The sequence below is a fragment of the Anopheles cruzii genome, chromosome 2 (genome assembly GCF_943734635.1).
Source record: "Anopheles cruzii chromosome 2, idAnoCruzAS_RS32_06, whole genome shotgun sequence".
NCBI classification, from domain to species: Eukaryota; Metazoa; Arthropoda; class Insecta; order Diptera; family Culicidae; genus Anopheles; species Anopheles cruzii.
This window is the reverse complement of record NC_069144.1, coordinates 55297174-55312444: the sequence shown is the minus strand read 5'-3', so window position 1 is coordinate 55312444 and position 15271 is coordinate 55297174. Positions and strand designations below refer to the sequence as shown.

The 15271-nt window shown below is 49.9% G+C and overlaps 1 protein-coding gene across 2 annotated transcripts in view; it reads left to right on the top strand.

Moving 5' to 3' along the window:
- The window catches only part of LOC128268809 (calsyntenin-1), a 68196-nt gene that overhangs the window by 39594 nt on the left and 13331 nt on the right, over positions 1-15271 (top strand). For both annotated transcript variants that reach the window (XM_053006049.1, XM_053006050.1), the window contains exons 3-5: positions 3178-3317; positions 9902-10020; positions 10794-10869. In XM_053006049.1, coding sequence (XP_052862009.1) covers positions 3178-3317; positions 9902-10020; positions 10794-10869 — 335 coding nt within the window. The remainder of the gene's footprint in view (positions 1-3177; positions 3318-9901; positions 10021-10793; positions 10870-15271) is intronic.

Below are 15271 nucleotides of genomic sequence, written 5' to 3'. Positions count from 1 at the left end.
TTACAATAAAGTCTTTCTACTACTTCTATTCCCGTGTGGTTACAACACATCTGTTTTATTTTTTCCCGTTTTTTTCATAATAAACCATGGGGGGGACGTAAACACGCCACGAAACACACCCGCGCGCCGCACCGGCCGGGAAAAAACAGGCCGTTGTCATCAGCTGCGACTTTTTATTTCACTCCTCGGCGGCCGACGTTGGTGTCGGGTTGGGTGGCAACTTTTCAGCACTTGTGCGGCTGTTGGGTGACTTCGACGACCGGTACGTCGACACCTTGCAGCTGGGGTCAGTCGGCCGTGCCCGAGAACCTTCTTTTCCCCTGGCCTGGCACGGGGGAAGAAGTAATAAAGACGGAACCACGTCTACACCACCGTCTGGGGCAGAGGTCGCTCGCCGGCGCGCGGGGTGTGAACCGCTAGAAAATAAACATCAGCGTGTTTGCCGTTTAAGAAGGTGCTAAGCTGAGGGTTTTATTCGATCGTGCACGTTATGTGAACCACCGACGTTCACCCGGGGACACAGGGTATGAGTGTCCGAGACACGGGGCAGCCCATATGTGCCCAGGCGGGAAGCCAAGCTGTGGCAGGAAACCAAACCCGGCGGCTTCGGGGCGGGAGAATCGCTTTTCGATTCGATTTGCGGACGATGCAAACCCCGCGTAGCCTCCGGGGACCTTGCGAGCTCCTGGCCAGACCGGACCGTTCGAGCTGTGCTCTAGCTGGCACGTAATCTGTTTTAATTCCCAGATAAAGGACCCACTTTGGAGTGCGAAAGAAACGTGTCATTTTCTGCTTCCGAAAGCGGCTCCAATTACTGACTCCGGTGTCCGGTCAATATTTCGTTCTCTTTAGCCCCACGGCAACCAACTACTGTGCCAAAGTGAACCGAACCCTAATGCGCACCACCGGGCTGGTCCAAAGCGGACGAGTTGCCACAAAAGGGCACCACGTGCTGGAAATGTATGTAAAACCCAGACGCGAGCTACATACGGGGATGCAATTATATGCTTGGCCCGCCGATCGTGATGAAGCCGCGCGAAAAGAAGGTGGCACCAAGTGATTGATAGTAATCATGAGCTATAGCTTTCCAGGATTTCAACCATTTTTCCCTTCAACAACACACACACACACGCTCGGTGGAAGCTTTGTGAAGCCAGACTCTAGATTTGGCCATTTATTTTTCGTTCCAATCGTGCACGGAATCGTTTCACCGTCCAGCACCAGCCGGAATCCGATGCGAGAGAGAGTCCTTTCGCTCGAGCGGCGAACGATAAAAAGCCGAGGCAAAGGTCTTGGCTGCGTTTCGCACTGATCCCTCCCGGTCGCTTCCGGCGCCGGCCGAAGGCGAGAAGTGCTGCTGCGAACGTGATTGGGAAAATGCAAGTTAAGCTTCGTTTGCGAAGGATTTATGTTGTGTTTTATTTGTTTGATTGATTTATACGTTGCTTTTTGTGCTATGAATCGAACGCGATCCCTCGCGGGGCTTCTGGCCGAAGCCCCGATTCGTTGGTTCCGTTTGACGCCATCATTTTCTTAAAGCCGAACCCATTTGATCAGCGAATAAAGTTGTTTTGCTGGGATTGAGTGCCAAAGTGTGAGTGATCGCGGTTGGCAAATTAATTGATGAAAATTCCTAGACTTTTAATCACGTTTTACGTTTAGCTGCAAGGTTCGCGTAAATTAATAATACATTTAATGAAACGCGGTCGCTGCACCGGAACGCTGCAAGCGGGGCACGTTCGATCCCGCATCATCGGCTGCAATCATAATCGGCCGAGGACAAATACATTGGAACACGTTGCACAAATATGATACGTTTGGCGTCGGCGACCGCAGCGAAGCCCGGTGCTGCGGCGCACAACCTTAGATGAAATGTGATCCCAACAACCAACAACCGGGACGCCTGCCGGCCGGGAGGGGTTGCCTGAGCCATCGAGCACCGAGCGCTGTTTGTTGACTCTGTGACCATCGTACTGTGCACTCGTGCACACGGCTAGGTCCCCTCCGTAGCAGCTCCGTGGTGCCTCCAATTACACTGAGAAAATATTTGTTACCATGGGTAGCGTGGCGCGTGCACCAGGTACGTGTAACGCCGTTACGGAAATAAACCGCTGAACTCATCAGCTTCCGGCGGCCCGAGCTGCCGGAGAGTCAACGCCGGAATGGACTAATTTGGGATCAATAGCTTAGCAAACTGGGAAAAGTCGTCCGCCCGGCGGATCTGCGGATCCTATCGGGAAGTCGTCGGGAGCTAGCGTCCATAAAGTTGTTCGCCCTCGACAAAGGGGAAAACTAAATTTAATGTTACGCGCTTCGTTAGCGCATGGAACGTATCATCGGTCTGGCGTTTGCCTCGGTCACTATTTGGCTGGCCGATCGGTACACCATTACGGTACTTTACGTCATGCGCCTCGCTCGCGTGTTTACATTTGCATAACACATTTGTTTGGTAAATTTGTCATCGAATGGAGTGCTATTTTTGATGGCTTTCACCGGCCGTCCACGATCGCCAGGGGGAGGACCGTAACCTTGTTGCATACCTATTTGTGTGCTGGGTTCTGCTGCGTTCCTCAAACAACGTTCAATTCAATTGCTAATAAATGACGAAAAGTTTTGTTTTTGAATTAGTAGCTAATGGAAAATTTACCTATCAAAGAGCCCCCAACAGTGATAATTAGCACACGACAGTGACCCCAGAATGGAATGGAAACTACCGATCGATAATGGCCATAGGGCCGCAAACGTTAATGAGCCACCAGGCGCTGGTGTAGGATTAAGGTGTTGTTTTTGTTGTTGGTTCGCCATCACCTTCGTCCTTCGTCCGCCCGGGAGGGAAAATGCTGTTGGGCTGCCGATGGGCACGGAAAATTATTCATAAACTTCTGTCGGCCCCCCCAATCGCTTACAGACCTTTGCGTGTTTTTAACGACCTACAGCACCGCGTGATGGCTGGCCGCCGGCGAAGCACGGCAGCTCATCCAGCATGTTTCGGGCGCAATAAATCAAAATCAAAGAAGATCAAGACCCGTGCCAATCAAATTGACTTCGGCGAGTGGTTTTGATGTACCTAGTTTGTGTGTTTTTGTTTGCAGGTTGCTGCTGTATCGCCACTACGTTAATTAACCGACCCAGCGTTCTAACGCGTGTACCTTTCATCTGTTTCCTTTTTTTTTGCAGAACGTGTCCTGGAGACGTCGTACCACGGTTTGATAAAAGAGAACGAAACGTTCGTCGAGATTACGCCATTGATCAAGGTTGATGAATCGAAAATCTGTGGATTCCACATAATTAAAAAGAACAAGGAGATACCGTTCCAGGTAGGTGCTCCCTAGGCTTAATATGGGGGATGTTTTTTCTCCGTTGGACCCTAGTTGTTTCTCCGTAGGAAAATCTCACCATCAACGCATGACCGCGCTTTCTGTTGGACCGCACTCGCCACGGTGTACTTCGTTCTCCAGCATTTGGTCAGCCATAACGAGCCATCGCGCATTATCCCGTAGTCGACGGAGAAAGTGATGGTGTCCTTCTTGGAGGCGCCGTCGAGAGTGTCAGTTCGTCAGCCGACGCCATTGCCGTATATTTCTGGGTCTCGGAGTGTCAACTACACTCCGACTGCTGATGGTCATATATCAAACCGCTCGGATGCTGCGGGTAAACACGGTGCGAAGGAAATTACTTTCAGGAAGAGGCTTTTCCCGTCGCCACTTTCTATTTGACAGTCACGTTTTCCGTCCGCGTGCAGATAACCATGCGTTTTTTTGCTCGTTACGCCAAAACTTCCTTTAGATGGGCCGTTTTTTTCGGTTTTCCACTTTACTTCATCGAGCACATCGTGCCGGAACTGTTGCTACGCGCGCGCGAGCGGACGCCTGGTGGCTAAGATAAGAAAACTTCTACCTTCTATCGGGCCGATGATAGGGTTAGGCGGGAAGAGATCCGACCCGGCAGAGCCACCCCAGCATTATTCCCCGGCGAGTCCATCACAATCAGACACAGTTCGTTGGAGTGTCCGTCACTCGTTCGCCGGGAGGTTCTTTCTCGGAACGGTGGTTCTTCCATTTCGGTGGCTTTAAGCGGGGCTTCCTTTTTCCCGCGAGACCCCCCGCCCGAACCATTGCTTGTGCGCCACATCATCATCATCATCATCGACGTCGGGTATAGCTTTTCGCATCGCTAGCTGAATCCGAATTTATTCAAAGCTTCCGAAGCGAGATAAGAATTCGTCAATCTAAGAATTCGTCCACCTCTGCGCTGCGCCTCGACCGGAAACAGAACTCCCGGACGGAAGGTGTGTGTAGGCTTTGTAATTAGCGCAAATGATTATTCCTCGTCGGCGGTGGCAGTGAAGCGTAACCTGGGGGGGGATGGTCGTCGCGGGCACAGGCCCAGGACCGCACGGATACACTTAAAAGATTTCGCTCTTCACAACGGCCGCTGTTTTGCGGAAACACTGTGTTGGTTTTCCTTCCTCTTTGTATTGCTCATTTCGACCGTCACCAACACCGGGCCGGCCGGGTGGTGCTTTATGCTCGTTCGGTGCCTTGTCGTTAGGCGCGCTACGGTCACCGAGGGACTTCAGGAACCCAGAAACCGAGAGCGCACGATGGCAGCAATTTTTCAGCTCTTGAAAAGCCTACCCTTCAGAGGCGCTTCTTGCCGACGGCCATTAGAAACCGTCGCTGCGGGACAGACTTAGCACCGTCATTACCTTCTTCGACGGCACCTTCGTTCCCGGCTCTGGGTGGGCGGTGTTTTCCACAGCAAGGACACACGCCACCGCGTGTTCCGGTAATTGCGATGCAGCTCGTTGTGTAACATTTTCTCAAACGCTCAGTGACGGTTAACTACCTTCGGCAAATCAGATGCAACAAGGGAACCATAATTTATCGAACCTTTTAATGATCCTCTATTGTTAACAAGGAATTACAGGAAGATAAGGGAACCACAAACTTGCAACAATCTCAGGACACCTTATCGGGCTGAAGCTTTAACGAAGTACAATAAATTTAAAAAATGATCGTCTGTTATCGTACGATAGTCATTGTCAAACATTTTAAGGACCAATGTAGAATATTTGTAGAATAACCTTGTAATATGCTCATAATACTTCAGCGCCCAAGAATGCGTCACTTTTTTAACAAAACAATCGTTCTTCTGGCCATTGTAACCTCTTTTCATAGTCAGACCGTTCTCATAAAACGAAAGCTGGCTAAAGCTGGAAGATGTGTCATCTAACATTGACCCACTTCAAGCCGGTGTACGCCATCCGGTTCGCTTTTCGAGAGACTAAAACAGAATATGACAGTTCTTCGAACGACGTTGCGTCGAACGTGTGCGAGGTTCAATATGTGCTTAAGAAATGAAAAACTGTCACCGGCGTGTGGGCGTCAGTCTCATACCGGGAAAGTCTGTGTGTGTGTGTGTGTATGTGTGTGTGTGTGGTCGTGGGATAATTTATGAGCCTCTGGCATGCTTACCATCCACTGCACGCCCCCAGCACACGTGTCGTCACCCCGCGGTCGTTTGACCTGCGCCGGAATGCGCGCCGACAAAGCGTACTGGAGCAGCATGCCAACCATTCGGCCAGGGCGCCCTAGGCCCCCAGGCGGAGTGGCGGAGAAAAACCGATTATGAACACACACGACCACGGCCACAGTCCGGTGCTCATCATAATGTGGTCTGGTCCGGTCTGCTCCGATCTCGTACCTGGAACGCCGAGTACGTAGCGAGCACGCTTTCAGGTTTTTCTCGTCGGTCCCGTTCCGGAGAACCCATCCACCTGGAGCTCCAATGTGGGCGAGTGGGCGAATGGCCGTTGATGATGCTGTTCATAATGATCACGATCATAACGATGATGATGATGAGTTTTTCACTCACACCGTGTCTTGCCAGACAAAGCGAACCAACAGCGGCCGACCGACCGGCTCGAGAGCATTGTCACCAAAGCCGCGCCCAGTGCAACCGTCGCGGTTGCCACGGTTCTGGTTAATTTAACGACCGAATCCTTGCGCGCCGAGGTCGTCCTGCACCGAGAGGATGGGTTACCTATTTTGCCGCTGGCTCTCTCGCTAGTGGATGCTGCATTCGCTCTAGTAGCTAGTGTGGTGTTCCATTGGCTTCTTCACGGTTAGAACTTCAATTTCCGGCCGGCGGCGGCAGCGGCCGAACGGATTCGAGCCGGAATTATTATTGCATTAAACTGTACAATTAACGAACACACAGAGACCACCCGATCCGATTGCGTCGAACGCGAACCCTGCAGCAGCAGCAGTCCTGCAGCGCCGCAAAGTGTGCTACTTCCTTCGCCGCCGGAGCGCATCAGGAGAGGTGATTATGAGCCGACTATCCGAATGCATTCGGTTTCGCGCGCTTGTGGTGGACCTCAGCCCTCCCACCAACCGTCCACCACCACCGCCCGGGCCACGGAAAAAGGGACCACAAACCTTTGCCAGCATAAATGGGGCCGGTACGGTTTAAATTTCATTGCGTTGCGCTCCGGGTCTTCCGGGCCAACCGGGCCCGGAAGTGAATCCTGGGTTGCCTGGTCGTTTGTGGCAGGATATTTTATGGAAAGAAGCCCCGCGTCCGTCCAACTCGGTCGACAAACATACCTCTACCACCGGTCGTGGATAAAAAACGAACAAATGTAGCAACACTTAAACGATTGTGTGCCTCTTTTGTGCCACGTTAATGGGCCAATGGGAGAGAAAGAGAGAGAGAGAGATAGGAAAAGGGACAATTAATTTCACCCACTACAGCCGCGCGCGCCACACTCGCGTTTGGGTGGCTGATAAAGGCTGTAGTGAGAAGCCATTGATGAATGTTTTATGTTTTGTGGTAAAAACCATCGTCATCATCATCATCAGCGGCCGCGCATTCATTATGCAACTAACATTCAATTAATTATACACCTTTTATGGGAAGCTGTTGACGCAAAGTGGCTGCGGAACGTGCCGACATTCTAGAGCAGTTTTTGTTGTAGCTTTTGGGGCCCATTTAAGTGTAGACTTCACGTGTTAACGTTATATGTAAAATCTACACGTTTATTCACTATTCATATTTCTAATATTTGGTTGAATTTTTAAACAAATAACCTGACACAAATACGCTTATTTTTATGGCAGAATAATGATCAGAAATAAAAAACGAACAATTCGTCGCGTCGAAGCTCTGCTCGAAAATCATTCACATCACGTTTTAACAAGGAAATGGTTTTTGGCGACGAAACACGGGAAATGTGTCCCAACTGATTTGTAGGACTCGTAGGACGTGTAGTTCTACACGAAATAACAGCGACATGTTGGCAGATGTCAATGCTCTTTTATGCCCGAGTAGTGTTACGGAGACGGTTCGCACGTCTTAAAAGATTCGTCTTCATCGCCCGTGCCCGTTCGAAATGGTGTGTGGCATTAAACAATCCTTCCAACCCACCAACTTCGAAAATATGCTGACATAATCGGAACGCATGAAAATTCTACTTCTCCGTTCTTAAACCTCGGGCGTGTAAAAAACTGTCCCCCCTTCGTAGTCGGGATGCTGCCGGTTGCTTGCTTGCCAAGAAACGTCGAGCTTTCGACAGGTGCATAACGGGCGCAACATAATGCAGAGTGGTGCGGCCATGCGACCATTTCGTGCGTAGAACGTTAAACGTCGGCCGACGACCGCCACGTCGCTGCGGCGCTGTCGGTGAGATAGAATATCAATTTATTTTTAATCGCCTCCGAATCGCTGTCGTGCACCACCTGTCGTGACGTGAATCAAATAACTAATGGATTTGTTTCAGAACCTTTCCACTTTCGGAAACAAATCCCACAGATTTTCCCGATGCTGCTGGGATGCTGAGTCCCCCAGGCAATCGGCCCCCTTTTCGGTCCGGGTGCGGCGGGGGTCTGTCACAGCAGCCAGCCAGCCAGCAGTCGTCGGCGGCGATTAGCATTCGATTTGAAACGTGGAACCGTGCCACCCACCCGGGTTTCGATGGTCTCTCTCCCGCTTTGCCGAAGATGAAGAAGCCTTGTCGCGGTGCCAGCGGCTTTCGACAGATGCCATCGAAGTTGTATGACATTTTACGGCTGTTACATTAGCTTCGACCGAGCTCGGTTCGTAGACCAAGGAAGGAAAAGAGAGAGAGAGAGAAAGGCAACAATGTGGTCTTTGGAATACTTTGGATATCCTGGGAGCGATTGCTGTTCGAATCGAGTTGGTTTGCGGATGACGTCAATGTAAATCGGGCCACCATTCTACCGAAACCGTTCTCCGAGGGTGCGCAGTGAAATGTGGAAATGTAATTAAAAGTATGCCCCCAAAAATGTAACAACTAATTGCTAACCGTAAATTTTGGTGACATTCAAAAACAAGGGTAGGTGTGGTTGTTTTTCATGGAACACCCGGTGAAGAATGGTAACCTATTACAACATTGGCCTTATTTGGAACTGGAACTTTACAATTCGAAAAAAATCCCTGACGCTCTTTCACGAGTTTCACGAGGGTGTTCAGGGACTTAGATTAGATGGCTCGGGCGGCGATAATCTTTTGTCAACCATTTCTTATTCCGTCCAATGTTTGAATGATGTTTGATGATGTTTAACAACATCGGTCTTCTGTACGACAACACGTTGATCGATGCTCTTTTATTTTTGGTTCTCTTCTCATTATTCTCTTATTATTTTGGCGGGACCTCGCCCATGTCAAACTCTGTGATCCTCTGGACTTAATGAATCCAGTTGAACTCTATGTATTTAATTATCTTCCACTAAACAACTCCGCACCGGGCCGCTTACCGACTGTCGAGTGAAATTACGAATAGTTAGTTGCTGCTCAACTGGCTACAATCCCACCGAACCAAACTCCTTTCGAGCCCGGCCCGTCCGTTGATGACATTTTACAGACGTTGAGCAAACAAAAACTTTTACAATTCATTTATGAAATTACTTTTGTGCGCGGGACGCAAATTTATCTAGTTCACAAATTATTACGCCGACAGCGCCGAGTGGGCCGTCGTGGCTGTGAGTTTTTAACGACCTCCGCTTCATAAACCGGACGGTTTTTGCCTACCGATCGTCGCCGTTGTATCCGTTTTAATGCTCGAGACTCGTTCAAACAAGAAAAAGGATATTTATACACCGATTGGGGCGGCATAACGGCGTTGATTGAGCCCGCTCGCGCTCCACACTGCCGTTGGCTCATTTACTACGCCGGCGGTGTAGTACTCACCGTTTTGTCGACATGCCGCCATTTCTGTGGTGATTGCAGGAAAATAAAAATTGCAATAAAAAATAATTCAGCACCGATCGCCAGCGGTCCGAGGCGATGGCCACTTCTCGGCGGCGCCGGCAGCGAGCAGCATAAATTGTGTCCTTGTCACTGGCACAATGCAAAATATCTCTCCAATTAACAGCCAGACGTGTGCGCGGCTGCGTTTATGTTGTGCGACTGGCAAAATAAATTTATGATCCACCGGTTAACTGAGCCGGTTACTTTTTTACCGCCTTCGCGCGTTGGTCCTTTTGTTGCGCCTCCCGTAACAACCGTAACACCCGGCAAATAACCGTAAACGCATGATAAAACAAGTGAAGCATTATTCCGCGATTGATTAATGGGAATCATTCGTGGTGCGGCGTTTTCGGTCGACTTCCATCATTCATATTTATTATTTTGTTTTGGTGTGTAATCGAAAACAAATGGCAACTGCTCGATAACAGCCCACGACCCACAGCCGGCCACCGAATCGGCCAAAGGAAGTTTTTGTGTTTGCTTAACATCTGGATGAAGCATCACTTGGTCGTTGCTTGTTGCGAAACTCCGGGATTGTGGTTTTCGCTTATCGCACATCGCGCAACAGTTTCGCATAACTTTTTCACTAAAACTATTCTCTCTTCTTTGCCTCTTCCTACTATTACAGATTGAGCTGGTCAACGAGCTCGGTATCCTGAAGGCGAAAAAGACACTCAACTGTGAGAAGCGGAAAAACTACAAGTTCGACATCACCGCCGTGTTCTGCGATGGGTCACACTCCAAGAGGTATGAAGCCTGACTTATTGTTGAGCACAAAGTTACCGCGGGAAGTCACTCTCGTAACGCAAGATACGGTTCTAGAGCTTCGATCGGATTCTGTTCAATTTTCTTTCTTTATCAATTGTTAGTCATGTTAATACGTCTTTTCTTTTGTTCCTATCAAATTGATTGTAATTGAAATGTAAACCGCGAATTTTGGAATTTGGAATTTATGGATCACACAAAATTTCTAATTTCCGACGTGCCGCGAAAGTAAGCCAGTGTGTGTCCGGAAGCGCCCCGCGAGTAATGAGAAAAGTACATCATTTAGGTAAATTGGAAAAAGCCCCCCTACTGCGTAGAGGAAGGAACATTCATTTGAACCACACGAATCTGCACCGCAAAGTGGTGCCATCAATTTTGGGCACAGTGTTCCTCCCATGGTCTGGTGGCCACCGCCACCTCACCTCACCTCAAAACAGATTGCGAATGCTTCCGGACGTCTTCCGAGAACCGACCCGTTCCGGAGCAGCGGTTCCAAGGGGCGCTGAAATTTTTGAGCTGACAGACAAAATATGGCCCAACATCGCTTTCGTTTTCTCTGCCGCTCGGATCCTCCGTGTCCGTGCTCGTGCTGATTTACTCCTATCACTTACGTCTAATTTCAAAAGTTTTCTTTTTTCGGGCCTGTCTGTAACTTCCGGCGGATTGCCGCTGCGCGCATAACAGATGGGAGCTCTCCGTGTGCGAATTCGTTCCGATTTTCTTACCACCATCTCCTCAATCTGGTTTCGTTTCAGCGCAAGCGTTCACATCTCCGTGATTGACATAAATGAATATTCGCCAACATTCCTGCAGCCTTCGTACGTCACAGAGGTAAGTTTGGGCGAATTTTTCTGTGTTTTATTGGACGGTGCCTCTAATCTACTCGACCCTATGGAGGTCGTCCGTGTTGCGTGTGCCACGGTGTTCCGTTTTCACGGGCGGTCAGATGCTTGTCACGGCGCAACACTATCGCTGGGCAAAGTGTGCGCTGAATAAGTAATAATTAGTGTTGCCTCCGTGTCTCCGCGGCGACGACGGGCGGCGGCAAGCCCATCGATCATCGAAGTCAGTCATTTCCACGCTCCGAACACGGAGCGAGTGTGGTGGTGCGAGGGGGGCGCGCCAAAGTTTCCCAATATTCATCGCTTCTTTTCGAGCTGCGTAATTAGTGTATACACGGGGTCCACCCTCGGGTGTCTACCAGCGACCATGCGCCTCCACGGCTCGCTTTGTTTGGGAACTTTGTGGCTTGATGTAACATAAAATAGAGTGAAAGCTCCTAGCCACCGGTGAACTAGTCTTCACTTGCTCGACCTTCAATTAAAACTCCATTTTCGCCATTTGCGGTACCTCAAAAGAGCATGTCCACATCTTTTGTGGGGTGTGCGTGGTGGTTGCTGGTGGCCGGTACGACGGAGCAACTTGAACCCAATTAAGGTGGGGCCCACCTTGTAATTAATTCACGGTCCCGTTATTGATTTTTATTTACTTCAATGTGCCGGCCACCGGTGTGTAGTTCTTCAGCAGATCCTCAGTGGCTCAATTCCAATTCCCGGCATAATAATTTTGGCGAATGAAACTGAAGGTCCTTCGTGTGGAAGGATGAATATTTGCCCTAAGCAAACGTTTGATGTGAAGAAGCTGTAGCTTCATCAACATGGTGCGACTATTCTTAAGTGGCCAATGGCTTCCGGTTACTTCCGAGTGCCACTGACTGGTGATACCGATTTCGGTGGCATTTGCCAATGAGAACGGTCGTGCCATTAATCCCCCGGACTCCATCGTTAATTCGGTTAATTTCGAACCAATTCGAACCAATTGGCAGCAGTATAAGGCATAGCATACCGAGGTACCCAGATAGGCAACCGAGGAGCCGCACGCACTTTGGGCGCACATAGCTTGAAATCAATTAAAAGTGTACAAAATGATGGGGCTCATCAATCATTCGGGACGTTTTTTGGGGCGGTGCCGAGAGCCGAAAAGTTCGCTACAAAGGATTGATGACGGCTCCCGCTGCGGGGTTGTCCTCGGATCCGTCATTAAGTGCGTTACGAACAAACGAAAAAGTTTTCCGATGGGACTCTATCGACTTCCGCACGATGCGGTTCGCCGGAATTCCAACGCGGCCGACCAACAATTCATCGTACGCCGGCCCATTAGATTAGTGTGGACCAAAAGGGTGTTAAATACTTTCGTTTTCATTTCGAAACTCAGCCAAAAACGGGATCCTATTGGTGGATTGGAACGGTCCACCCGTTGTTGTTGTGTGGCATTGTTCTGCGATGTGGCCAACATAAGCCAATTGAATCGGTTTTTTTCGAAGCTGATCTGCATGAATTATGTGACACGCGTTCGCGTGATTAGACCATTACTATGCGCTGCCCGAAACGCCCGAGCTCGCGAAACAATAGCACAATTCACAACACCGGCACAAACGATCGCAGGTTATCAGCCACCAGCCAGCCAGCCTCTCGGTGGTCGATAATCGATAAGCCAAACCAAATGGCAGAGCAGCGAAAGGGCGGATTTTGTTGGACGTGCAATAGACATGTGCGCCGCGTTTACGTAGCGGCACTATTGTTTCCTGCTTCCGACGGGTTCGTGTTCCGGTCGCGGTGGCACAACAATGTACGGGTACGGGAGGGGCTCTCCCCTTAATCCCCCGCTATCGTTGGGAAACTTTGCTCCAGCTTTGTGTGTGCATCTCGCATCGCAGCTTCGAAATAGGCCGCCCTTTTTCAGGGGTTGATGATTGTGCAAACTGCGTTACTTGGGCCACAGTGAGCGACAGAAAGAGAGAGAGAGGGCTGTGAGGCACCAAAATAACGTCCACACCGGAACCGGTCGATGACGGTGCCGTTGCCGGTGCCCGGAAGTCCCGTACGTGCGAGCGAATCGGGATCCCGGGGACACGAATGCTGCTGCAACAAAGCCGTGTGGCACCGATGCACCGATGCTGGCGGTGCAGTTGCAGTTGCAGTTATTTTTGCCATGCAGCCTATACATCATCCGGACGATGGTGGGCAACGGCAGGACCGGAGGGTATACGAACAACAAAGTTTTACGTTGTTCCCATCAACGATTGGGAAGGAAGGACTGCACGTGGGAACGACCCGCCGTACTACGTACGATAGAAGGGTCCATTATGGGGAGAGCAAGGTGTTAAAGCTAATATTAAAGAGGTTTGCCGGCGAAAAGTCTGTCTTAGTCTTGCTACCATTGAGGCTTCACTTTTGCTAATCAACGGGATGCCATATTATTTAATTTAAATTCAGTTTGTTGGCCTTCATTAATTGACACTCGTTAAAGTAACGGGTAGATTTATATTATGTTTTGTTTGCTTGCCATTTCTTGTTGGCTAAAATGACTTCAAAAAAGAACGGAGCTTCAACATTCCGTTGGTTTCAGTATTGGCCCTTTCGAAGTTGCGCTTTCATTTGTTTAAAGTTCCAGCTGACAGTTGACCGCAATTCTATTACCAGGGCCTGGCTAATTCGAATATCTGATTAGTAACGGGTGCGGGTGCCCCGTTTGCTGACCTTCCACGAAATTATCCACCGAAAGAATTAAACCTTTCGCCTTACCCTGGGACCGTTTTTCGGTTGCCGTTGCCCGAAACCGCCCAAAATCGTCCGGGTCCCATTTTCGTTGAGTCAAATTTTCTTTCCGCTCTCGGTGCTCGGAAAACGCAGCGTGGTACGATAATTGCTTCGAGAAACGACCGCACCCATTTTCTTCGCTCTGTCCGTTGTGCGATAATCGGAAACGAAGTTCGACCCCGTCCTAAGCTGACAAAACTCCTAATTCAAGGACAATCAGAGCATTCGGGTTTATTTTTGCTTGCCCCAGCGATCGGGGAATGGGGACACTTCTAGGAATACCGTACTCGACACACAACAAAAATAGTAACCTAAAAGGACGAAAGGGCGCAACAGCGCGAATCTCGTCCCGAGACGCACTTCGAAAGGACATCCAAATTGTCTCGGATCGGATTGGCTCCGCATCATTCGGTGCGGCCTCTGCAATCAACCGGCGGCAGGATCTGCCATTATCTGTAATATCCAATGCCTCCAATCACCCAATCAGCAGACACGGCGGAAACGAAAGCGAACCGGAGATAATGCCCCGGCACACAGAGAAGCCGGTAAGAAACATCGGTAAACCTTTTGATGATGCTGTGCTTAATCATCCACTCGATTGGTCTGTATAAATTTCAACTTTCGACTCTGCGCAGACCACCGGTAGAAGTCCGATGGCAATAGCATCATCCTGGCGATGCCCGTTCCGATGCTCGAGGTTCCGAAGTTCCGAGGTTATTTTTGATTTGTATACTTTTCGGCCGGCACTTCGGTCTTGATCCTTAGCCACTACCCCGGCAGCGTCTTGTGTTTATGCATCATCGATTCTGGAGCACCGTCGGCAGAGCCACTTCGGCCCGAAAGGGAACCGGTCGGAACAACGGTCACCACTCTAGCACTATCGCCACTTCCTAGCCACGATCATCCCTATATCAGGTTGCTGTTTTACTGTGTCTGTGTCTGTGTCTGTCTGTGTGGTGTTCGGCAACGAAGCGAGCGCTCTCCGGAACGTGACTTTCTCGGGCCCCGCCTCACGGAAGATCGTGCCGTTCTGAAGAACTTCCGTTTTTTGTCCTTTTTAGTGCTCAAATTGCTCGAAGGGTTCGCCTTCGCCAAAACTTCCCGTGGGTCCGTGTTTCGGTGAGCGTCGCCACGTCGTCGATAGTCGGATGGCTGAACAATGGGAAATATTGGGTTCACACGAAAGTGTTGGTGGGTTTTTCTTCATTTATTCGTCAATAAAATTGACTGCAAATTATTCTGCATCAAAGTTGACGTTGCTCAGTTCCTCAAAATGTTATCCTCAAACCTACGCGTTTTAGGAACGTACGGCACGGTTTACAATAAAGGCACCACCATAAAGCCGGCTCCAAACATTCGGGTTGTCCCAAGAAAACAGTGGCACGTCGCACGGCCCACAGATAGCGAGCATCGCGACCCCGACGATCGGCTGCTCTGTGTTGTTCTTCTATTATTACGTTCCGTTCCGGCTCGTGGAACGTGGAACCGACCAAAAGGATTCCTCGCGCGTCGTCCTTTCGGTGGGCGAACGCTAAATGTTCGCCAAAGACGCCAACGGCACGGACCGTGCCGTTGGCAGCCAGAGCGAAGCGAAGAAAATGTAAGGAAAATAAATGAAATACCTTCAGGTGTGC